The 25801-nt window shown below is 40.2% G+C and overlaps 1 protein-coding gene and 1 long non-coding RNA gene across 4 annotated transcripts in view; both read right to left on the bottom strand.

The window, feature by feature from the left end:
• The window catches only part of LOC122872371 (activin receptor type-2A-like), a 45397-nt gene extending 43118 nt beyond the window's left edge, over positions 1-2279 (bottom strand). The window contains exon 1 of one of the 2 annotated variants that reach the window (XM_044188535.1): positions 1295-2279. In XM_044188535.1, the coding sequence (XP_044044470.1) occupies positions 1295-1349 (55 nt within the window). In that variant the 5' untranslated portion in view covers positions 1350-2279. The remainder of the gene's footprint in view (positions 1-1294) is intronic. The other variant, XM_044188536.1, reaches the window with a different exon arrangement.
• A 1480-nt stretch (positions 2280-3759) lies between these two features.
• LOC122872108 lies at positions 3760-12400 on the bottom strand. Of its 2 annotated transcripts, none has more exons than XR_006377021.1 (3): positions 11837-12400; positions 6341-6597; positions 3760-6265 (listed from the first exon to the last, which is right to left on the bottom strand). It is a non-coding gene; the product is annotated as an uncharacterized LOC122872108 (long non-coding RNA). The 2 variants fall into 2 exon arrangements; XR_006377022.1 differs by having other exon boundaries at positions 6439-6597.
• Positions 12401-25801: the final 13401 nt, after the last annotated feature.

Genomic DNA, 25801 nt, shown 5'->3' with positions numbered 1-25801 from the left:
TCTCCCGGTCTATTAGAGGAGCACTGCCTGGTCATACACATCATCCCCACTAACGTGGTGTCATGTGAGGTTAGACCGTCTCATCACCGAGGCCTTAAGGTTTACTAAAGCACTCATCTTCACGGGCTGCATCCATTGGAACATCAAGCCGTCACATTTGTACGATTAAACCAAAAACAAACAGTGATTTTAACATTTCAAGCTTCAAACTGATTCCCTCTTTTATACAGTGATGTTTAGATAGCATTTCTTACAAACTTCAACGACAGCGACTTTTGATGTTTTAAACCAGTACGAGCAGATCTACCAATCACACAAGAATTGACTTTTAAGTCCACCCACATCCACTTAACCGATACGCACTGCAAGAAAAACAGCAGTCCTGACTTGACCCCTTTTCTCCTTATTGTCATCTCACCGGCACGCTGGCATTCAATATGCTTCCACCCCTGGGATATGAGGACACATGAAGAATGTTCACCAGCACAAAGGCTGAAAATTGCTTTGCTGCGATGAAGTTATAATACTGACTGAAGGACTGTAAAAAGGGTTAAACCCACCCACACCTTGTTTACCCACCTTCTCATATCTGAAACTTCCCATGACCTTTTGAGCCAATGTACTTGTGTATGAGTGATCTACATTTTTAGTAGAGATGACATGAGTTAAGATAAAAGCTTTTTAAGAGCCTTTTAGAAAAAGGAAGATTTTTAATAATTTTTCTAAATACAATGGTGGTTATTTTTCTCGTGGCGTTTCCAGCTTGGGTTTCAAACTCTAGCCGCTTTTTATTTCCACTCCGCGAGTGTTCACCTAATCTTCCTCATATCAGCCACATCTAATGTTGGATTTTACTTTGTAATTAATTACATAACTGTCTATACTGCAAGTTGGGAGGAAACAGCACAAAACAGTCATCCTCACACAGTCCCATTTTGTCTCTTCTATTCTCTTAATGAAACAAAGCTAAAAAAAAAACTACTTTGTACTGGTATGTCCACTAGGAGCCCCTCAAGGACCCCTTGAGGCCCCCAGGCCCTATCTTGGGCTCACTATTGACATCTGCAGTATGTACAATACACATCCACACACGGAGGATGCAGAGAAAGGTTAACAATAATGAGGCGGAACGGCAGAGTGGGATTTTCCTCCCTTCCCACAGGGTTGCATTGCATTGCACTGCATTCTCCACATATAACAAGCTATGCATTGCACTCTGCAGAGGTAACAATAAGCGTTGGACTCAATTCTCCACAGCTGACAATAAGCCATGCATAACCCCCTCCACACCCACCTGAAGAGCAGGAGATGAGGAAAACGGCGAAGGCCAGTTTGGTGGCGTCTCCCATTTTCCATCCGAATCTGATCCTCTGACTAGAAAGAGAATAAAAAAACAAAAAAAACCAACCCAAAATCTCTAAACAAATGAGTCAAATTAAATGTCTTGCTGCTCCAGAGAGCATTGTCTCTGCAAAAAGGACATTTTTAAAATGTCAATATAGCGAGCCTAAATCCAAAATATCCCAGGTAATGCCAGCCTTACTAGTCAAAAAAAAAAAAAAAAAAAACAGAAGGGAGGAAGAGGAGGGGGGTGAAGAAGAGGAGGGGATGGTTGTTGGTATTTTCAGGTTTACAGGCAAGCAATAGAGGGCGACTTGTTGGCATTCAAGCCAAGGCTGTCATGTACTTGCCAGGTCTGCAGCATTGTTATGAACAGACGTGTTCACCTGTGCCTGTTGGTGTTTAACCTGTTATTTTCAGACCAGCGGAGCAGAGAGCCGAGCCACAGCCGGGCAGGGCTAACATCCATCGGACTGGAAATCAAGCGCACTCCGCTCTCCAATCAAACTTCTCCTCGACAAGCTCCGTTGCACCGCTTTAAAAGCTCAAAACGGCGCTGAAAATAGCATTTCCAACCTCCCACCAAGGAAACGCGAGGTTCGAGATGTGTATTGCTGTTGTTATTAGCCTCGGTTTCGTCCGACAGTCCGGCGGGGCTGCCCGGCCACAACCAGAACTCCGTCCGCTTCAACAGGGAAACAACCGATTACGAGGCTCCCTCCGGTGTGTTAGCCCGCTCCAAAGTGTGCCAAACAGCCTTCCCCCGTCGAAATGACTTGAGTGAACAAGTGTAAACACTATCATATGATAGCAATACCCTCTAAATCTGCCGTTAATCCGTGTAGCTAACGCAGCTATCGAGTTTAGGACGAGCTGCTTTTCCCAAGTCCGTCTCCTCCTCGCCTCCTCTGGTCGGGACAATTTCAAGATGGCGTCACTGGCCCGCGTCAAGTCAGCCAAACTCACGTACATAGCATCCGGTGGAGCATTTCAAAATAAAATGCTACACTGGAACGTGTCGGTATGGGGCGTCTAATGGTTTTCATAAGTACTAAATGCACTTGTATATTAGACTGGTTATCAAGGTGATGCAGTGTATATCACATAGGAGTGTTTTCACGAATTTATAAGATGTAATAGATGATGTTGATTTTTGTTTGAGATTTACACAACTGGCAGTTGCAATAGTCCACGATTAAGACAAATTAGTGAATATACAATACTAGGCAAGGCTGGATTACCGTCCTGGCAAAGAGGGGCTCTTGGGGTTTGGTTGATTTTTTAATTAATTGCAATTTTATTTGAGGAATTTGCACCATATCAACTAAGGTGGGTCCTGTGTTGTTACATAATGGTAGGGCCATGACGTTCATTATTTTAGTTTACAGTATAGTATAGTTTATAATAGCGGCTCAAAAGCAAATTCTATGGGCTCCTGACCTGACATGATGAAATGGGCCCTAACGGGTTAATCTGGCCGTGGTACTAGCAATCTTATTTTGCATTAGAGATGTCTGCATTTTTTAAATATAATGGGACTATATGGTGCTGGACTTGTGGTGCTTTAAAATACACTTGAAAAACTCAACAGCGATGTCTCTTTCCAGAAATCAAGATAATCCACATATTTGTTGTGTTAAAACTGTGGATATCTCCAAAATGCGGCAACTCACACCAAAACAATCTAGATGGATAAATAGCACTACAGGTAAGAGAGAAAATATGTATTTTGGATTATGGGGTGAACTGTCCCTTTAAATTATGGGTTTCTAATTTGCTAGGCTAAAATTAACCATCCCACTTCTTTTTTAAGGAATAAAACAAACACCATAATCAAATATTACTGAATCAAATATGCTGTAGTTTGTATTTCCAGTTTTGTATTTCCAATGTTTTGTTACATTTGGGTTTACTATCGTTTTGAAGGCAGAATCGTCCATTTCCGGTATCAGCTTGGTTCACTCGAGCCAACTTGATGAAACTGCTTTAAACGCTAGGGATTGTTTTTAATTCGGGAAGGCTGCTCGTTTTATACTCCAGCGTGTGCCGTTGCAAGAAAAGAGGGGCGGTCACAGTCAGACTCATCTCAAAATAAGAAATAACCCAAAATAATGTTTACCATGTATTGTTGTGACATGTAATTAAAAGGCTATTGCAGGTATTTGTGTGTACAGCAGATCTTGTATTATTAAGAATATGTGTATTTTTCTGTCCAAAATATACAGCAAACGTAAAGAAACGCTATATGAGAGATCCTAAACAGCCTCCATGGCCAATAATAGTAATGTTTCATGAAGTTTAAACCATAAAAATACATTTCATTTTAAATCAACAGCATGCTCATAACATATAAACCACCACTCTATGTAGGTCAACACATAATGCACCTACATGTAGCCTCATGCTGCAGTATGTGCTACTATACGGTCACATATCAGATTTCAACATGGGTTGGGTGCTCAGTAGCCTAATAAATGCTGAGAATACCATGAAGTACAGATATAGGCTTGGCCCATTCCCAGATCTGCGTGACACTAATCTCTCTAATAGCCTGGAGCAGATCTCAAACCATAAGCGCTGCTAAACGATTTGGAGGTCAAAGGTCTCCGGGGATTTCTCTGCCAAGCTGGAAGCTGAGTCACCTGTTCTATATTGGAGCGTTGGTCTTCATCTTCATCAAAACACACAGTCCTGTACATATTAATGGTTAGAGATAGAGGCACTGACACTGGCCGGGTGAGGAGTTGAGTTCCTGATTTTATTCCCCTGGCAACAGTTGTGAACTTTCATCACAAATGAAATCTCTCTGGAAAGAGGAAGAACAGTCCTGTCTGTCCTGGAAATGCGGGGGATGTTTGGCACTCAAACAATGAACTAATTCAATTGCAGGAATAATCACAACATTTTTCTTTCATTAGCTTTCAGTTTGATTCATCTATAGAGCTACAAAACATACTAAATTATTATTAATTCCAACATGTTCAAAAGATGACAGACACAAAACATGTTAACAGGATTAAACAATAAAATCTTAAAAAAAAAACAAAAACAAAAGTACAAACTAAACTAAATAACTATCCACACTAAAGAAGTTAAATATGACAAAACAAGTTGATGGCTCAAGTAAAAGTTGCCACCTTGGTCAGTAAATAAGCTCTAAAAGTCCCTCTTCTTTTTGACAACTTGATATTTAAGATCCAATAAGATTTTTTTCAAATTCCAATATATATCATAATATGGAAAATGTATTGCATATAAAGTAGTCAACATGATGTTCAGAGCAATTTAATTGTGTCCACTATTGCCTTACATCAGACAAAACTCTTTACAATACAAAAGTCAAAGAAAAAAGTGAAACCGCACAATATTTTTTCTTCTCTCCGTTAGTCTGTCGGTGGAAATGTGGTTTGCAGCAAGTAAAGATGACCCTGTAATCATCCAACCTAAAGTAAACACGAGCTTCATTCCAGCCCCATGTTATTGCAGAAGATGAATGCATTCACGCTGTTAGCAAAGTAGACACACTTCTCTCTTCCTCTGGCCAGGTTGAGCCTCCATAATGTTTTTTTTTTTTTTTTTTTTTGCGTCATTCAGTTCTGTTTGTCTCTTTGTAAGTTTGCTCTGAGGTCACTGAAACCCTGCCAGCTGCAGTGAGGCAGGTAAATATAGATATTGCCATTAAGAAGTAGAGTTTCCTGAACTGTATGGTGAAGTGTTTTCTTATTCAAATCTTTTATGTATGGCTGCTTGTGAGTGGGGCCAGAGGCCAATGCTGTCTTTGGGTAACTCAGTTAAAAAATTCCACATTATTATGGGTTTTTATGTTGTACATAAAATCAAGGGGGGCTTAGAAACATAAGAGGAAGATTAATACTATTGAGAATTGTATTGGTCTAAAAAGTATTTTAAGTTAAGTCCTGACACACACTAGTTCTCAAACTGTGGACATTAAAGGGGTCAGTATACTCCATCAGAAGTGCCTGTCGGATGGTAGAATGGCTTCGGAACCCCCCTCCCCCCACACCTTTCTGACGTCAGATTAGGGGGATCTGTGTCCGGCCATTTGTGTAACTCTCCGAAACACTCACTCCCACTTCACGCTGTGATCGGTCAGCTGTGCAGAGGTGAGAAAGGAGCCAGGGTTTGAACTTCTCTCTCTAGCTTTATTTTTTTGTCTTCTTGGCACAACTCTTTCCGTCACTTTTCATGTGTATAAACAAGCGCAACGCATTGAATGTCTTCCAGGAGAGTAAGAATTAGCGAGAATTCAGCCATGACGAAGGGATGACTTGCATTACGCTCATGTGGAAAAGGCGGGTTGGGTTGTGTGTCGATCTGTCTTCCTTTGAGTGGGGAAGACCTACAGTTCTGGTCCTGGAGATTTACCGCCCAGCTAATCCCATTACTCAAATAACAGATGCCAAATCCCCTCTAATGGCATTACACGTGCCAGAATTACATATGATGATGCTTGCTAATGAGAGCTCAGCAGATATACCTTACTGGAACCAGTGGCCCTTGCGTACAGAGTAGCCCCATGGCTCTGCGCCTTAATGGACTCAGTATTGAGTGTCGAGGGAAGTCAAATTTATCGACAAAGTGCTTTTAACAAAAAGCAGGTTGCTCGCAAAGTGCATTGCAGAGCAACAAAGGATGTAAATACATCTAAAACTGCAAGCATACGCATCGAAATGTTAATAGTTGAGGGTGGAGCTGGTGTGTGTTTGTAATGCGTGGCATGTGCGTGTGACAAAGAAAGATGCAGGACAACAGCAAGGGCAAGTAGACAATTCAAGATGCAAGCATGAATGATGAATGGAAGGATGGAGTTTCTCATACAAAACCTCGAGTCAGGCTGTTGCTGCCACGTCCTCTGCTACTGTCGCATCTGAAAAGGTCATTTTCAAAAGGTGATGTGTCAAATCTGCGAAAGAAAAAGTCGTTAGAAATTTATATACACATGCAATTAGTGTGGTTCTTCTTCTTTGGTTCTGCGTACATCAGCTGAGGGTAAAAAACACTCTGGATTGGCTCCCATTCAGCCACAAGAGCATTAGTGAGGTCCAACACTGACGTGGGTGATCAGGTCTGACTCACAGTCGGCGTTCCAGTTCATCCCAAAGGTGTTGGGTGGGATTGAGGTCTGGGCTCTGTGCAGGTTCTTCCGCACCAAACAGGGGAAACCATCTCTTTATGGAGTTGGCTTCGTTCATGGGGGCACTGACGTGTTGAAACAGGAAAAAGGCCTTTTCCAAACTGTTGACACAAAGTTGGAAGCATATTATTAATATTCTTGTATGCTGTTGCATTAAGATAAATCAGGAAAAGTATGTGGACAGAGGTCTGTACAAACTTTTGGCCGTACAGTTTACATATATACTTCCTCTTATGATAACCTGAAATGTTGCACTCAACTTTATGGACATTCCTCCAGTTTTTGTTATGATACTAAATGGACTTAACCGGTGAGATTAAGAAGTTGTTTTGCAAACACAAAAACTGCAGAGAAAATACACAGCCGAGCCCATGAGCAAAGATAGAATCAAAGTAACATTAAAGAGACAGTGGAGTAACATTTCCTAGTGTGCATTCCACCAGGCAGCGGTCCAATATCGAACCAGCTGCCTCCTTGTGGGCCAAAACTGTTTAAATCCTTTTTTAGATTCTTCAGCATCACTTTGAAACTCAGCGAGGGGGCAATTCTACATCATTTCTGCATTGTGCTCCTCTAAGAGTGAGCACGAGAAGCCCCTCTTGTCTAATTTAACACGTGATTAAAAACAACACTATCAGCAGGTAGTTGAGTGGCCGGGCAGCGTGGCAGGTGTCGGCTCTATCTATACAGAGGCTCTCCAGCTAAAATAAAAGCCTCTCCTTTTGCTCTTAAAGCACCCAGGAAAATGATTTATACGCCTGCTTTCGGCTTGTCGCGATGCCACTCAGAGCGATTTATCTTGTCTTGGCTCTGGCTTTCTGTAGCAGGAGCCAGCCAACCTCCCCCTCCCTCCTTTCTGTTGTTTCAGCATGAATGATCTTTTCCATTGACAGCTTTGTTCATCCCTGCAGGCAGATCTGCACCTGTAACCAAAGCCCGGTGGATACCGGCCTAATTACCGTTCTCATCTGGCACCCAGCTGCCTTCCTTGTCCTCGCACGAACCCATACAGCAACCACAGAGGAGGAGGCATTAGCGAGTTAAAAATGAGCCTTCATCACTGTAGCTGCTATGTGAAAACCACGTATCTCCAAAGCAGCGCAGATGAAGCTGAGAGGAAATGGTTTGAAAGGTTTCAAGGTCAGGAGGAGGCACGGAATCAGCCGAAGAAGGAAAGAACACACTAAATCTACTGTTACATTGTCAATCGTTGACGACAGTTCACGCTTATGTCATGGAGCCAGGTATCACTGTCTTAATCCCCCAGCGTGCCTGCCATGATCTGCAACAGCTACTGTTTTACACTGAGACAGGCATGCAAGAGCTGTCAGCGGCAGAGCCTCGAAACATCAGACTGTAAAGGCAGACTGGAGGGGGAAATGTGCTGCTTGTGCCCAAAAGGTTGATGAGTTCAACCTCAAAACAGAAAATCAGTACACAGCGGAGGTAGAGGAAGGCGATTTCACTGGTTGAATACCAGTATGACTGCATGAAAGGCATGTGGGCGTTGAAAAGTGAGCATGCAACCTTCTCTTCTTCAACAAAGGTCAAATAAACAATACTTCTATATTGAACCAGAGCAGATGATGACGCACGCTGCAGAGATGCAATTGCATAGTATAAACTCAACGAAGGACAAACTTATTGTGAGGCTTGAAGCTCTGGCATCAAATGATTTTCATTAATTCTGTTCAGAGCTCAATGCCATAAGCACTCATATCAAGACCTGCTGCCATAGCATTTATATGCAAATCTTGACCTTTGCCAAGCTGTTAGACGAATACTGTACATCTCCTTGTTTTTCCTCCCATTCTTATTCACTAAACAGTTGTTTGCTGTCAGATTTGCAGAATTTCCTTCTGGATTATGTTCCTGTGTAGTCATTTCAAGTCCCCAAGCAGCAGTGGCGGCTCCTCTGAGCCCTGATAAGGCGTTCAGAAAATGGAGTTTGATGTTTTGAGGTTGAGTTTAGGATCAGTCACCAAGCAGTCGAACACTGTTGAACTGAACCACCTCTTCTGAAACATGACTTGTTCTCCTCTTTATTTTCCTCTCTGGAGAGAGTCGGGGGTGACGCGGCGCTGACAGCTCTAAATTTAATACGCAGCTTCCCAAAAATACGTGTCGGCATGACCAGGCTAGTTTGAAAATAACACCACGTTAAAGCTGAGGCGGCCCATGCTCCGAGCATGACGTGACTCTTATGCAATCTTACAATGAGAACGCGATATTTGGGGAATGTAACTCAATACCCCAAAACTTTTATAGACAAGCTGTTGCCACCGTATAGGAAGGCAACAGGCAACATGCATGCATAAAGGGCCACTTCAAAAACAAGAGAGGTCCAAGTTTCTTCGGTGAAATCGCAATTTTAAGCAGATTTCAGGATTGAAGTAGAAGTCCACATAAACACACTTTTTGATTCTTCCACACACTGAATTAATATTTGTACCACTTCACTTAAATTATATCCAGACTATGATAAACTAATCACAACATTTGAAAAAGTAATAGGTTTCAGACTTTTCCGAGAGGCAACAGGATAATTAATGAAGTGATATAATATTTGTCTGATGACTAAATAAAAGTAAAGGTTATCCCTGCTTCCAGCAGTTTAAGAATCTGTTCATGATGCTTAACGAAGGACCTCAAGTTAAGTGTTAGATTCAGTTGTATTTGGCTAAATTATAATAAAGCAAGTAACAAGTTGGGTTTTACTGAATTAATATTATTAAGAACATGAACTGTTTCATTTCACAAATGTTTTTGCACAAAAAAGACACAAAACTCATCCGCTGTGTTGACAATGCTTGAAGAGCATCACCTGTCAAAAGTCTTTCCATCTGAGACTCACTCTTGTTTTATTATCATTTATCATAAACCTTTTCCAAAGCAGACATTGTGACTTGTTATAGCAGGGAAGCACAGGTGTAACTGCTACCATTAATGATGGCTCCGTCCCAGCAGTTATTGATATGCAAAGCAGGAATTAATAATGTTATTCGGTACACCTGTGTTTGACAAGTCAAAATAAGCGCTGTGAAAAAGGTCTATTCAGCTTTAGTTTCATCCAATACTTTGTCCCCTTACTTGGGGTTACACTGCATTAAAAGAACAAAAGTTCCCTTTTCAAATCCAATAGAAAATCTGCCTGTAAAGGCTAAAATCACGAACAAGGACAGTGTAAAAACCAAAATGGACCCTGAGTAATTGAGTTAAGTTTCTTTCTTTTATGTATATTACTTCACAGTAATTATGGTGATTCTCTTTATTATTAGTGGGAATTGGTATTTTTTTCATATTTTAGTTTAAGATTAGCGTTTCTGAAAGAGCAATAAATAAATAAAACTTAGGAAGGCAGCCAGCTAAGTTAAGAGTGAGGCTGTCAGTGTTGGTCCGTTGGTCGGTCCAACACTTTGGCCCACACTATTGGATGGATTATCGTGAATTTTTGTACAGCTATTCTCCCCAGTGATTGAGTGATCCCCTGACTTTTCCTCTAGATCCACCGTGAGGTTCACATTTGTGTTTTTTAGTGAAATGAGTCAACAACCATTGGATGGTTTGCCACCAGATTTGATCCACACATTCATGTTCCCCTCAGGATGAATTGTCATAACGTTGGTTTGATTCCCTGACTTTGCATGTAGCGTCATCATCAGGTCAAAATTTTAATTTACCAGTTATGACCAAATACCTGCAAAACTAATGACATTCCCATCAGCCTCAGCTGTACTTTGTGGTTAGTGCTAATTAACAAATATTAGCATGCTAATGCGCTCAACTAAGATGGTGAACATTATACCTGCTTAACATCAATTAGCACTGTCATTGTCAGCATGTTAGCAGGCTGATGTTAGCATTTAGCTCAAACCACCGCTGTGTAGACTAGTCTTGTTTGGATGTAAATCGAAGACAGTGATGAGGATGGTGAACGTTAACAAACCCTCATACCCAGATGGACTGATGCTCCTTCCTTGGAGCTGTGAGTTGTTGACAACAGAAACAAGTATTCTAACTGGCTTGAGGGGATTTGATTTAGTTTCGATTTCTCCCCTATAATGTGTTCTGTGACAAGGCACAACATTTGAGGAGGGTGCCAATTAGCTATTACCTAATGTTATGCTTGTTCACAAGATCACACAAGGTCAGACTGGGAACATGTATGAAATCATTATGAGGATAAGGGACCCCTCTGGTCCGACTAGAGGGGTCCCTTATAGACAAACTCTTCTTTGCTTATTTTTATTGTCTGCCACAGCAGCGTTTTCTAAAACTGGATGATGTGATGTGACACTGCCACGATTAGAGGGCGCGTCATGTTGGATTTCCTTTCAGAGGTCAACGAGTTTATAGTAGTGTTTTGTTCTTGTTTCTCATTGTTTTAGACATTGGGGAGAGCTAAAAATGTTCACATGTTTTGGTAAGTAGGCAAACAATAGATATACAGTAGTTTTTATTGAGTTTATATTGGATTAGGTTACAAAATAAATCAAATAACTCTAAACTGAATTTATTTTATGGTCACAATGAAAGAGCATTTTCAGAGCATCATAATGTAAAGTATTTCCTGTTGTAAAGATGTAGACGTGAGACATAATGCAGGGAAGGATCACTGAAAAATGCAATTGAATAGTTATTAGTGAGCTGTTAGTTACTGTAAGGAGAGAAAGCCAGTTGGACTGGATGTCCGAGGTTGGAGGGACGAAACAACCCAGAAGTTTAATTTTGCAGTTCTTTTGCATTTTTGTGATGAATATGAAAAACTGGAATGGATTTAAAGTCACTTTCATCATATTGCATGACAACTTTATGATAATGCATGAATACAGGTCAGACTGAGTAATTTTCCCAAATCATACCATGAATTACATTATATGGCCAAAAGTATGCGGACGGATATTTTCGTGTACGCCGCAGACATCAAGCATCTTCTCAGAAGTTGTCAAAGTAATTGACCGGGAGTCAGTGGGTGGGTGGACGAAAGTTCTAACCATCCCAGAGCCGAGACAGGGTTTACAATCGCCCGCTATATATGACACGATGCAATTTAAAGCTCCAAAAGCTGGTAATTGGACCTTTGACCTTTAATTGTTTTGTTGTTCTTCCCACTGAATCAAGAATGAACTTCCACGCTCAAAACATAAAGAAAAAATTTTCCCAGTTTGGTGACTAAATTTGAGAGGAACTGGAGCCAGGCCTTATCAGTGGAGGCTGTTCCAGCTGCAGATTAATATCCATGTCTTTTGAATGACGTGTTCAACAATCACATATGGTTGTAATGTTTGTGCGTCTGCATTCTTTTGGCCATGTGGTGTATGTGTGCGTGTGAAAACTTACTGTGTTGTGGTACAGGGAGCTGGTCATCAGTCTGGACTTCACACCCACTTGTTATGAGAAACTCAGTGAACCTCTTGTTTGTGTCCAATCAGACAGTACGGAGGTCTATTCAAAGTGTTGTCGCTGTCTTAATCCCTACAGTGTGTGTGTGTGTGTGTATACACAGTCATAGATAATAGTTCTGGCCTTTCTGAACAGTGTGACAGCACTCAACAGCTGTACGAGGCTCTGCCAAGGACCTCCACTGTCTCTCTCTCTGTTGCTGTATCTATGTCTCTCACTCTTTTTCTGTCTGTCCCTCTCTGTGTTTTTCTGTTTCTCTTTTTAAAAAGCATAAAATGGTATTAGCTGTATGTCAGCTCTGTCAGCTACTTCACCTTCCCAATCTTTATATCCACTGTAAACCATCCAATAAAGTACAAGTCCATTAAAAAAAAATAAACAAGTCCACAAGAAAAATGCAAAAATCTATCCAAAATGCATTACTGTTGGATAATGCAAATGTTGGTTACAATTTAGTGTTTTTACCTAAGTCAAAAGTTTGCCAGGCAAATCTAAGGCATTGGCTTCACTCTGTCTCTCTTGCTCTTTCCACTGAGCGTTGTGTATTTACATGAAGCAAATAACACACGTGGACAAAGACAATTGGTCCCGACAGAGAGACAAAGAGAGAAAGCAAAACAGCCTGAATTCCCCCCGAAATACAATACTTTGTCAGGACCTGTTGGGTTTGGATAAAGTAACAGATGACCACACAATCATCATGTATAATCATTTTTGGGATGTCAAAATGAACAGATGTGTTGTGAGATGTTCAGACTGCAAATGGCTCTTTGTTAAAAAACACAAGATGCTGCGTCTGTGGGGCTACATTCCTTCAGGTAAAGGTGAGATGCTGAAATCATAGAAATTTCAATATTTGTTTTGAAAGTTGCACTTCTGATTCTAGTTATTGCATAATTTTCTTATCAACAAAAACTCTTCCAAATGAAGTCTGCACTTTTTTCTTGGGGTTTTGATTTTGAGGTTTTGACATTGATTAAATGTAATCTTTCTGTGTCTCTCTCTTTCACTTTTTTGCTCACTTTCTCCTTTTCTGTCTTTCTCTTTCTCTCCCCAGATAAAACATTGCTGTGATTCTGCTGCAGATGGCTATGCTCTGCCACCCCCACTCCCACAATGCACTGGGGCCCCATGTGGGAGTTAAACACAGGCAATAACATGGCCTCTGCATACACATATGCCTCACCTGTACTACTATATACAGTGACACTTACATATCCATCCTTGGATGTGGTAGATTTCATAAGAAAAACGTGGACTCCACACTGAACTGCATTTGTTTTTGAGTCCAAGAGGAAAGTTCAGTACTTTCTTACAACAACATCCCAAAATAGATGTTTCCATGCTAAGAATGTTAATAACTTGCTTGAACTCTGTTCTCTGTTTGCGTTGTTACGACGTAAAATATCCAGTATTTCTCTAGAAAAAAGAACTTATCCAGTTAATCATCTTGTGACCCCTGGGAATTCTTCTTTTTACCCTTTGGATTGGCTGTTTAAGTTGTTTATCAAGCAACAGAAATGCCAAATATTCTCCGTATTCAGCTTCTTAAATATGAGAAATTGCTTCTTTATCATTGTAAATTGAATATCTTTGGGTTTTGGACTGTTGGTCAGACTAAACAAGAAATTTGAAGACATCACCCTACGTTCTCAGAACTTGCTAAGCATTTTTTACATTTTTTAATGATTTACTTTGAGAGTAAAGGATTAATGGATAAATCTGAAAAACAATCATGGGATTAATCGACTATGAAAATAATCATTAGGTGCAGCTGTAGTTTCCAGAGATTTGGTGTGATCAGTCACTTTTCTGTGTCTTATGAGGCATGAATGAGCAACACTTTAAGTGTAAAAAGTAAAATGCTACAGTACTTTGTGAGTGAAAGTCTGCAGCTTCTCACTTGACTGCACTTCCATACGGATTTTATTGTGTTGGAAGGAGCAGCTTTACCTTGTTTTGGAACCAAACTCCTCACTTGGCATTTTTCTGTCAGAGTGGAGGAGGTCAAGGGAGAGAGGGAGGGTTCTCGGTCCAGAGACAGTGACATCAGCGGTGCCTTTGGCGCCACTTATCTCCACAGGATCTCCCAGCTGCCCTGGCATTTCCTGATACGGGCCACACACACTAGCAAGCTAAAAAGATTCAAGGAACCTCTGAGGACATTTTTCACAGTGAAAACATGGAGGAACCACAGAAAATTCACAAACCATTTTGATCCTTTCTTACACAACTTGGTTCTAGGTCTCAAGAAATAAAAAAATATAATAATGATGATCATGCAGGCCAGTATTATGTCCAGGAAAGTTTCTGTTTTAGCAAGGAACCTTAAGGTGTGTATGTGAGCATGTTTTGGATGCCAAGAGATCCATAGTTTTTCAGAGTGTGGTTGCCCACACTGATTCATTTATTCCCACATTCCCACTGGTGTATGTGATGCATGTTGCTGTGGTTGGGTGGAAACTTGTCATCTCAATCACCAACTGTTTTTTTATTTGTTGTGACCACTGTGTAGTTTTATGTTCAGCCAGTTTTTCGGGTTTGAAAAGGTTTGATAAACCAGAGGGTCATAGAAACAGGAATATCAAGTCCCTCAAGTGAAATTAAAACAGTACAATGCAGTATGTACAGTATACATGTCCTCTAACAACTGAAAATAACATTATACATGTACAATCTTCTTACAAAATCATTCAATTAATTTAGTGTCACCTGTGTCTCAGAGAATACAAACATACCTCACTAATGTCACCTATAGTCCCATAGCCAGATTGTCGTATTGATCACTGATGGCCCTTCATTTGGTGAGTTTCATGTTTCTATATTTCTCCTTTAAAAAGATAAATTGCGACCATTCATGATCCTTCAATGTATGTTCTGGCCTACTTTGCTTAAAGGTGACAACCCTGAGACACAGCATGACAATATACTTGAACTCAACCTGTTTGTTTCCAGATATGTCAAACAAAGGAAAATGGGATCATTAAATGGGAGTATTAAGGTGATATACACCTTAGCAAGCATAGCTATTGATGCCCATCCTGTCTATCACGTCTGTTTGTCTCGAAAATGTATTTTCATGTTCAGATGTTATGTCTACCTAAATGCTTTCAAAAGGAATAATGCATTAAGTTTGCAGCTGTTGACACTTCACTTTGTGTTGGCATATGAGAACAGTTGCTGCTCAACAAACTGCAGCCTCTGAGGGCTTAAATCAGAAAGGAACAACACGTTCTCATAACTGCTTTCAGTTTTATCAATAATGATTTATATGTGCAATTTCTTATCAGCCCCATCTATGCTTAAGGTCTGTTGGTAAATTTAGTCACCAAAACTGGGAAAGATCATGATGGAAATTACCCTCATTGTTAAAAAGAAAATTGTTTAAAAGAAATGTTATTTAAGCCCAAACACCCATCCGGCATCTACTCTAAGATGTTTTGCAGCAGTATAATGTCACACTACATTTGCTACTTAGACAGTCATTCTTCACACGACCGCAACAGGTCATTAATTAAAAAATGTAAATAGAGGTCTTTAAAGGCATTTGAAAAGACAAAAGATGCTGTTGTTTTCTCTGAGGACAGTCACAAAAGGAAATGCTTCAATTAAAACAACAACCACGTCCTTAACACTGGGATCAGACTACATGAAATATTTTTTGAGATAGTCACGATGCGAGATTAGGTGATCAATAAACAACAAAATATAATTTTTGTACATGCCCTCTAGGCACATGGAAATGTTTTCTGATCTGACTACAAATCACTGAGAGATGAATCCGTTTTATGACGTGACAACGCTCTGGTTAAGATTTGGTTAGGTTTAGACACAAAAACCACTTGGTTAGGTTTAGGGAAACATTGTAGTTTGGATTAAAATCACTTCTACATTCAGGTTAGGGGACCTTAGTTGTCATGGTTACAATAATGAACCCTTAGTTAACGTTATGGAGCGGTTGGAAACAGGAAACAAACAGTCAAAGTCCAATGTTTTGTTAACCCATCCACCCACCTCGACCTGATCCTGTCTAGATGGTAACACAGGATTTGCGGAAAATCTAACGAGATTTAGGTTTAGGCAACAAAACTACTTGGTGCACAATGAAGAAACATCGCTTACAAATCTCGCTAGAGTTCGTAAATTCAGGGTTACCATCGACCTCCTCCAAACATGAACTTTGTCGCTCTATAATAACTTCACGACTTTGTCCTTTGCTCCTGTCATAATTCCTACAGCCAATTAAGGCTGGGGACACTCTAAAACGAATGACACTGCTTGGGAGGACAGCCTCCAAATTCCTGACATGCCAGAAAAGTTGAACCCTGGCCAAGCATAACTTGCTTATGACAACTAGCTTAACGTGCAAAGGTGATCGGGGAATAGTGGCCAAAAATAGACTTCTGCGATCAGGAATGTCGACAACCGTGCATCAAGAAGCACTTTGTAGACGTTGTCAAACTAGTTTGACAAAACAATCTAAACTCAAGGTCAGCTTACAAGATTTTTCCATTGCTTTCAACCATACCACGTGTCGTCAAACTAAATTAGGGAAGGCAACAAAGGCAACCTGGGAAGCATCGGGAAGCATCCTGGATGCAGAATCAGCAGTCTAACAATGTGACTTGTTACCTTCCACATCGAGACTGTCGACAGCATCGGACCTGTCAGCAAGTGCTCCAAAACACACTGGATGTTTACGGTCAAGTGACAGCGCCCTCTAGCGCTCATATTAATTACGCGAGCAAAGGAGGAAGTTAGGTGACGTTATTACAGAACGACAAAGTCTGCGTGGGAAGGAGGTTGGGGTGGTCAACACTCCTGTTGTTACCCGTTTCCAACAAACAGTCAACATTGTATTTTCTAAAGCACGAGCACCATCGTTTCCAAACCTTAAGTGTTTATTATTGTAACCATGACGACGAAGGTCCCCTACCTTAACGAAGTAGTAATTTTAACCCAAGCCATGCGATGTTTCCCTAACAAAGTGCTTATTTTTTCTTTTATTTTTCTTATCTTTCGCTAAACCTAATCAAACCTTAACAAGCGCCGTGTCATGCCATAAAACTACAAAAACTCAACAGTGATTTGTATCAGAGAAATTATGTCGCCGTCAGGTCAGAAAACGCTTCTGTGTTGTTTTTAGACGGCATGAACAAACAACATATTTTGTCATTTAATTTGGAGTGTTCTGTTGTTGCACTGAGCCATTATCAAGCTCGTGCAAGCATCGTGCGGTCTGATCCTGGCTTAATGTTGAAGTAATAGCAGCTGACAACATAGATAAAAATCCTCAGATTGTTTGGATCAAAGAGTCAACGTCTGGTAGGGAAAAGGGAAAGTACACTGTTAGACAGGAACCTTTAGGTGTTTACTAGCCCTGTTTCGATGCTAGTGTAACCCCAGCTGAACTTGTATGTTTTAGAGTGCAGCAGTGGGATCCACATTCAGAAACAAGCGAGGCGGAGCAGGCAGGGAGGGCTGAATGTGTGCGACAAATTGGCTTAATTGAAGTTACCTGCTTCGTTTAGAGAGCTTGCGAGGATACGTCACAGGAAGAGAATTTAATAGTGACACATAAACTACCTCTGTCTGTCTCTCGTTTACTCTTGATTATTTCCTTTGGCTTGTTTACTGTCGCACTTTAACACACTGACACTTTAAATGCTTATTTTGAATCCACCAAATTAGGATTAATGCAGCGTTTAAGCTTTTGCCGCTTTAACGCGGTTTAAGGATGATTTTTGAATTGGGCTTGCAGAAACAATGACACTTAAACAGGGATGTGAGGCAGAGAGTTTATCTCTTCATTAGTGTCACTCGCACAATCAAAAACAAAGTTTCTGAAAGCTTTACACACATGAACACATAGTGAAATTTGAGCCACACACACACACACACACACACACACAGGACTCTGAACTTCACACATGTGCACACACATGCAGTAATGAACTTTAGCAAACCAGCTATGCACAGTACGACAATTCCAACCGCTCACACACTCACACAGCGCTGCCAGCACAGCTTGCCATTAGCCCAGGGTTGTCCGACTCCAGACGATGTTTCCAATCTCTCGCACCATCTGCTCCTCGCCTCAGCGCTACCAAGAGGAGGAAGAGTGCAGCTTCCTCTTCCTCCTCCTCGTCCTCCCTACGAGGCTGGCCATCTTGTGTGGAGGTGTGAATGCTCTGGGACATGATATAGCAGTGTGTTTGCATGCGAAAACGTCTTTACCGTGAGTGCTATTGTTCCCAGAAGAGTTATCATCCTCAGAGATCCATTTTTTTTTTAACCAGATTAAAATGACTTATTATTTTTTAGTTTTTCCATGTTGTTGTAAATGTAAAGTAGTAGTAGCTCATTGTCATGTAACTGGCACGACAGGCCTCTAAAAGCAGACGACTCACACACAGTCAATAAAACACTAAAGACAGGACACTTAAAAAACAGAGTACCATCGACATAAGATATTTGCAGGTAATAGCGGAATAACATCAATAACATTTGCCATTAATTTCCAGGAAATGATGACTTTGATGGATTTTATTTCTCTGACAGGAATGTTAAGCTTTCAAACTGTCAATATTCACCTGTCACCTTTTGACAAATGCAGGTTTTAATGATGATAGTGTGTATAAATAAAAATGATGCATATGATGCAAAGCCAGGACAGACAATAAATGCTTTGTAAATCTAAATAAATACATTTATATGTATTTGGTGTTCAGATGCGGCTTCATGAAGGCAGTGGAAGGCCTCGGCTGCATCCATACTCTCCTCCTCCAAGGTTGAGGATTGAAAAATGAGGTGGATGCCTTCCGCGGAATATAAAGCAGAGGACGTGATGCATCGCGCCAAGAGCTGACAGAAATACTACATGAATCATATGTGGTGATATTACACAATGTTCTTCAGTTCCTTTTCTTTCTCTTTTCTCGGTGCTGCTCATTTTCACACGGCCTCACTGACGTAAGACCACTTTTATGTTGATTTATCAATTCCTCCTTCAGTCCTATTTAGGGATAATTATTTTCTAATAATATCCAGGGCTTTGTAATGATTGTGGCGATTGCGGTAGGTGTATTTCTTTAATTTGATAAAAAAGCTTCATGTTTTGGTGTGGAAAAGTGTCTGCTCATAATAATGAAAATCCACCTGTAAGCAATGTTATAAGTAATTTGTTTTCATTCTTCTTCCAAATGTTTGATTTGTCTTCCTGAGTTGAAAAATGAAGGCAACAGAAAAGCTATAGAAGCTGGTTTTGAAGCACATTTAGCACACACTTCAAGGACAATCTCCTTTGTTATATATCATCAGCGTGTGATGTTGAAAGAGCTCTTGCAGTGAAGTGTAATTTATTTAGTTCACTTTCCCTAAACTTTTCATTCAATTAGTGATTTTCTATATTTTCCCAGCTGACCTTTACTAAGACATGAACCCGTTTAAATATTGAAACTATCCATCTATCCTGCCATCAGTCCGTTTTCCTGCCCAAATGTCCTTTTCCGCCCCAACAACTTTCTCCACCTCCTGCTTGGGGATAACCGGTCGCTCCCAGGCCAGCTGGGAGTTGTAATCCCTCCAGCAGGTCCTGGCTCTGCCCTGGACTCTCTGTCCTCCCCAGCCGGTCAGGACCAGAACAGGCAGCCAGGAGGCACAGAAAGTAGTCGATCATTCGTAAATCGTCCTTAGTCTTGCATTAAATCTTGCTTTGCTTTAATTGTTTACATGTTGTCTGAAACCCGAAAAGCCACAAAACATCCAACATCGAGATAACTTCACTATAGTTGTAATGCTAGATGTACCTGTCTGTGCTAATGGAGATAAAGAAACAAGCCTCATTTGTCTTGTAGATGCATTGTATTTAGAGGCCAGTTTCATAAAGATAAAGTATGTTAGACTTTAGGGATGTATGAGGTTAGTCTTTAGCCTTAGTCCCGTCTACATTTACATTTGGACTTTTGCTCCAAAATACGACAACATGACGGAAAAAAAGATAACGCCGAGATATACTGACTTAGCATACAGTAGGTCAGGGTCCAAAAACGCTCCATTTCCAATAATGTAACTTAACTGCATCTTTCATAGTGTTGTGAAGTGTGAGGAGCAGCTAGCTGGATGGATGTATTAAGAGATCTGGATATGGAGCTGTGAGTCAGCTTTGCTGTCAATTTTCCTCAGTGACCAACCTCGGTACTGCAATGTAAAAATCCCATGTGGCCCAAAAAGCATTTCCCCCATTGACCATTATAAAAGAGACGTCTGTGAAGGTGTTGACAGGACATCTCTAACTGCAATCAAGGTCAATTATTTCTGTTCGCATTAAGAATTTTTAAACCACAAAGATTTTATATTTGTGTAACTTTCCTGAAGCCTAGAAAAGTGTTTTTTAATGTGACTTCATCCCAATGTAAAGTCTACAGGTTGAGCAAGATTACGTGATTATTACACAACACAGAAAAGGCTTCATGACGTGGAAGCTAATCAGGAAGAGACAAAAATGTATTGACGTATGCAAGCAATGAGGTTCAAAGTTCAAATGTTGGTCAAAAAGAATACCAAGATTCTTAGAGGTGGTCTTGATGTTGCTAGAGAGGGGGCCAGTACAGTGACTGACCTCCTTAGTAATGAAGCAGTCCTTCAAAATGCTTCGATGTTGGAGTTGAGAACAAAACATGGCGTCAGAGTTGTGGAATTCATTCAAAATTGAGAATCTGAACGTGATTTATCTGCAGATTTTGTAATCAGTTTCCTTAATAGCTTAATGTTTAGTTTGCTTCTAAGAAATAAAAAGGGGGAAAGTTGCTACAGATCATAGAAAGCCTTTATCAATGCATTCTCCTGGTGAAAATGTCACTGTTAAATTCTTCCAAAAGGCAGACGGCTGGAGCTGAGTAGCTTGAAGCTGTAGCTCAGTCGGACGTGGTTTTACTGTGAAAAGAGTCTTAATTTTCAAGACAGTCAAGGAGACAGCTTTGGGAAACTGATGAACTTAGTCGTTATTTTGCACTGTTAGTTCGATCTGAGCTGCAGACAAAGTCTTTCAGTCTCTGGGTGAAGTCTGATTCTTTGCCACTTCTGTTTTTCTCTATTTGCTGCTGCTGCTGTTTCATAATCAACTATACAGAGAGCACGTACTTCACAACAAGAGCGTAAGGCGATATCAGACCAAACATAAGTGAATTTGAGGTTGGGCTGATCATATTCAGTCTGCAACAAAACAGTAATCACAATGTCATTCAAAACACTCAGGCAACAGAATGTGACTTTGAATGATTTCTTCAAGGAAAATTCAGGTCCTTGAAGTCAACACTTCTCCCCATAGATCATTTTCTAGAGACATTTGCAGGGGCAGATCTAGAGAATTATTCATGGGGTGGCAAGAGGGTGGAATGGAGACTTTAAGGGGTGGCAGAAATATATATTAAATTCTATGCATTAATTAATGTTTTTAATGCATTATTTAAAAAAATTAATGATCTATATTAATGTGTTAAATTTGACAGCCCTAAAATATATTCACTATATGCAATTACAATGTACAGTTTCAGCCTACTGCATGCCCCCAACAGATTTCAGTAATTATGTCAATGCAAGCTTTCTTTGAGGGTTTACAGATGCTCCTAGTAGTACCTACACATAAAAACAATATTCACCAACTGTGACATTATACTCCGTGAAGTCACGCATTTAGTGTTGCCAACGATCCAAGATATCCAGTGTTTATACAGTAATGCTGATTAAACGGCAAAAGTCATCAGAGTTTCATTTTGAAAATGTGGTGAAAGTGCAAACTCTCTGGTACTAAGCTTTGATCAAACTGTCACTGCATTGCTGACTAATGTGGCTTTTTGTTAGGGGCTTGGAGCGAGTGATTTTAGTGCTTTCTAAATGGGGTGCTTTTGTATGTTGCACCTGCATTACTGATCTGAAATTTGGACGAAAAATGTCTGCAGAATGAGCAGTTTCAGAGATGTTGGTAGCTGTTTGAGAGAAATGCGATGCTTTAGAACCATGTTCAGCATTTAGAAAGATATTTTGAAGCTCTTGTTTTCTCAATAGTCTTCTTTTATTCTTACTTATTCAGTTTTTTTCCCAGCACCACGCTCCTGTCAATTTTCAAACATTTTTAAATCCAGTCATCACGTCATTTCTCCAAAGCTTGAAAGTATTGGTGATATGTTTTATTTAGCTCTTTCCATTTATATATTCTAATTTAAAAACAAAAAGACAGCTTTGCTCTTTGGTTCTCGGGGACGAAATCTGACATTTACCATCAACGTTTAAAAAGTTTTTCATCAAGATGATTCACGGGAGTAGAGTCTTGACCTTCTGCAGAGATTAGGGGATAAATCATTACTTATGTGAAATCCCAACATAATACTGGTCCCATGCAAACAGGGCTTTACAATGAGCAACCCAGCAAGCTCTTGGATGAACAGAAATCACATTTCATCCTGTATGCTGACGTCTTCTTCTTTATCTGTTAGTGTGTATTCTACATGCAGGCGTCTCTTTTCCCTCCTGCAACCTCATTTTTCTCTTTTTCCCCCCCACACCGAGTAGTTTGTTTCCCTATCAGCCCTTTTTTCCATCCATTTTTCTCTCTTCCATTTTCATTTTCTTTGGATGCAAACTTCTCCCTTTTCCTCTCTTTAAGTATTTACCTGTGTCTTAAAACCATCTATCAGCCGCACATATCCATCTTTGTGAATAATTTATAAATGCAGACCTCTCTTTTTCTCTTTCTCTTTGCTCTTTCGATCTTATTTTCGTCTCTTTTTTTTTTTTTTTTAATTAAATGCAGACCTTTCTGCACTTTTCTTGCTCTCGTCTTTTTTCAAGTTAATTATTGCTCTTTCTTCATGGATGTGGCTCTCTCTCACGTTTGCGCTGCTTTTGTCGAGCTCATTTTTCTCCTTTTGTTGATGGATGCAGGCTTCCATCTCATTTCTCTTTCTGTGTGAACCTGTCTCATTTTTCCATCTTTCAGGCTCATTTTCTTGCTGTCATGGACATGCACTTCTATCTCTCATCTTCGCTCTTTCTCTTTAAATACAACACAATGTTTATTTTCCTCTCTTGCAATCCTATTTACTTCTTTTTGCTTCCTGATGTTGTGCCACCTTTAAATTCTTGTATTTCCATCTTGTTCTTCCTTTCCTTTCTTTCAAGATGCAGGCCGGGGTTTATTTTATTTTATATTAAATGTGAAGGTGTTTACAAAGCTACCAGCATGTTTGACCACTTCTAACAGACTGTGGGAGGTGCTGCGGCCACCAAAATTGGTTTGGTTTGCTTGTGGGAACTTTTCATCCGTACAAATAAACGATGCCACTTATTTAATTTCTTCCTCAGCATGCTAGTCTTGTACTCATTTTAGAAATAATCACAAAATTGTAAAATTGTACTGTGTTGAAACACACGAATCTAGAGTCCATTTCTTAATAAGCATGAAGGTTCATTATTAACCTTGGAAATACCAGATTGAGAAAAAAAGTCACTGGAAAGCACTGGAAAATTTCAGGAGCTTCATCAGCAAATGGAGATTGCTCAGTTTCCATGAAGGCCAGGACATGTGGGCAAGTTTCTCAAAATCCCTTTCTTGAAGTCAAAGTCAGCACAGACATTGTCTATGACCATCAGAAGTTTACAAATTACATTTGAAGAAACCAAAGTTTTTCAGATGGAGATGGAGCGTAGATGGAGTCTATCACTCTGTCACTGTTAAATGTTCCTCTGTCTTCACTTTCATTGCCAGTTTTCCTCTTTCTTTGTTCTCTATCTAGGATAAGGCTGGCAATATTCTGTATCTTTGTTATTGTGAACAACTCTCGTGAAAAGACCAAAATCAACCATCATCAGTGTGTTAGTTGGTCTTTCAAAACCTTCGGACTCTCCTACCCTGTCTGTGGCTTTCAGCCCCCAGCCCATTGGTTCCTATTGAAGCTGTAAATCTTTAAAAACCAGTCTCAAATATATAGTTCCTTTTTTTCAAAAAAAGATCAGTAATTTCCGAAAACATTTTTGTTTGGGACTATTTTCTGCGGTGGGTTAATACACATTTGGTGATCTAGTGAGTATTTGGGGCACCAGGACCTGTGTATGTGGGATTGAGTCAAAATAAACTACAGTGTGTGTGTTCATGGTAATGAAGGAACATGTCAGTGCAACAGTGTGGCTCACAGAGTGTTTCTAATAGTTTTTGTACAACAATAAAGCTCTATGGCACAGAGGAATGAGATGTATCAGGCTTTGGATACACACACAATACTCGTTAGTACGATCAATTCATTGTTGGTGTTGGTCTTTCCATGGGAGCTGCTGCCATTAAAAAAGCAGAATATAGTAAACCCTATCCTTTCCATCTTTCTTCCAAGATTGCTCAGCCTCACGTTCTGTATCTGAATCAGTTGTATAATATCTCACCTCAGATGGAACACTCTGTCCTGGCCTGACCCACCACCATACAGTACATCCACCAACACCCTGTTAGCGTTAAAAGCATGTGTGTGTATTTGTGTTTGGGTAACTGCTTGTGTAAGTGTGTGTTTCCATCGACTTCTCCTCCCACAGTTGCCCCACAGACTCCAGAACGTGCTGTAGAGTTGTTTTCTGGGTGTAAAACATGATTAAAAAAAAATCTGGGTGCAGAAAGCAGAGCCACAAAATCCAACAAATTCTGCCTTCAACAACTTACAAATTACATAATCAGAGAAATTAACACCAAACAATTCACTTTTGAACATCTCTTTTAGCTCACAGCGAGCCCAGAATGTGTGACTCTCTTGTGAAGCAGAGACTGCCAAAAATTCATCTTGTGTAATTCAAAACTTCCTTGGTGGTACAAATACATTTCTGCTAATAAGAACTACTTTACTCTGCCTACAATTAAAGCTGAAATCTGTACATGTTGCCCTTTCTAGCACTAAAATGCAACTGAAATGACATTTGAGAAAGGCATGCTGTTTGTTTGAATCAGTAAAACCTGAAGTATGATACTACAGAGTGCAAGCTGCTGATTTCAGTGCATGAAAGTACAAACACTGTGTAAAACTTCCAACTTGCTAACTCAGTTCTGAGCAGATTTTTACCAGGACAGGTGCCAGCACACATGCTGATCAACATTTCTCAACAGCGCTTCCAACCACAGTTAATGTGACAGTTTTTGTGTTTTATAATACTCCAACAAGGAGATGATGTATTAATTAAAAAAAACATTGTGGCTGCAAGTGATGAAGAGAGAGAGAGAGAGAGGTACTGGAAGTTAAATTATAATACTGTGCTGTGAGGAAGAGCCATATAATGAATTGACATTACAGTAAAACAACAGTTTAACGTTTATTTAATGAGGCTGTAGTAGAATTGAGGTCAGAAACCTGTTTTGCAAGCAACACCTGCAGCTTCAGTCACATCTTATGAGTATTGTTTGGATTTCAGGTTCAATTTTTTTCATACAAATGTATGAATGTCTCAGATGTCAGATTTCTCCACACAATGTCATGAAACACTTGCCCTGTCGATCTTTCTTCCCATTCAGCCACAGAATCTCCTGCATTTTCGCAAAGCTTCCCAGACGCTGTCATTCCTCACCCGTCCACCAGTTGTCCCACCAGTCACCTGACCCTGCTCCTCCATGCACACCTGTCCCTCATTACTCCATTAGCCTCACAGTATACTGTACCATTCCTCCAGTCACCTGCCAGATTGTGTATGCTGCTTTGTTGCCACAGCTTGCCTGCCATTCCTGCCTTTCCCTGTCCTGGACCTGTTCATTCCTGCCTGCCTCTAATAAACCTGCCTGTTGCTTGTTACTTGTGTTTTTGACCTGCTGCCTGTCTCTGGATCAGACCTTTACCACTACAAGAACTTTACCATTACAGGAACTTAGCAATCCAT

Source organism: Siniperca chuatsi, linkage group LG24 (genome assembly GCF_020085105.1).
Source record: "Siniperca chuatsi isolate FFG_IHB_CAS linkage group LG24, ASM2008510v1, whole genome shotgun sequence".
Lineage (NCBI taxonomy): Eukaryota > Metazoa > Chordata > Actinopteri > Centrarchiformes > Sinipercidae > Siniperca > Siniperca chuatsi.
This window is presented reverse-complemented; position numbering and strand designations above follow the sequence as displayed.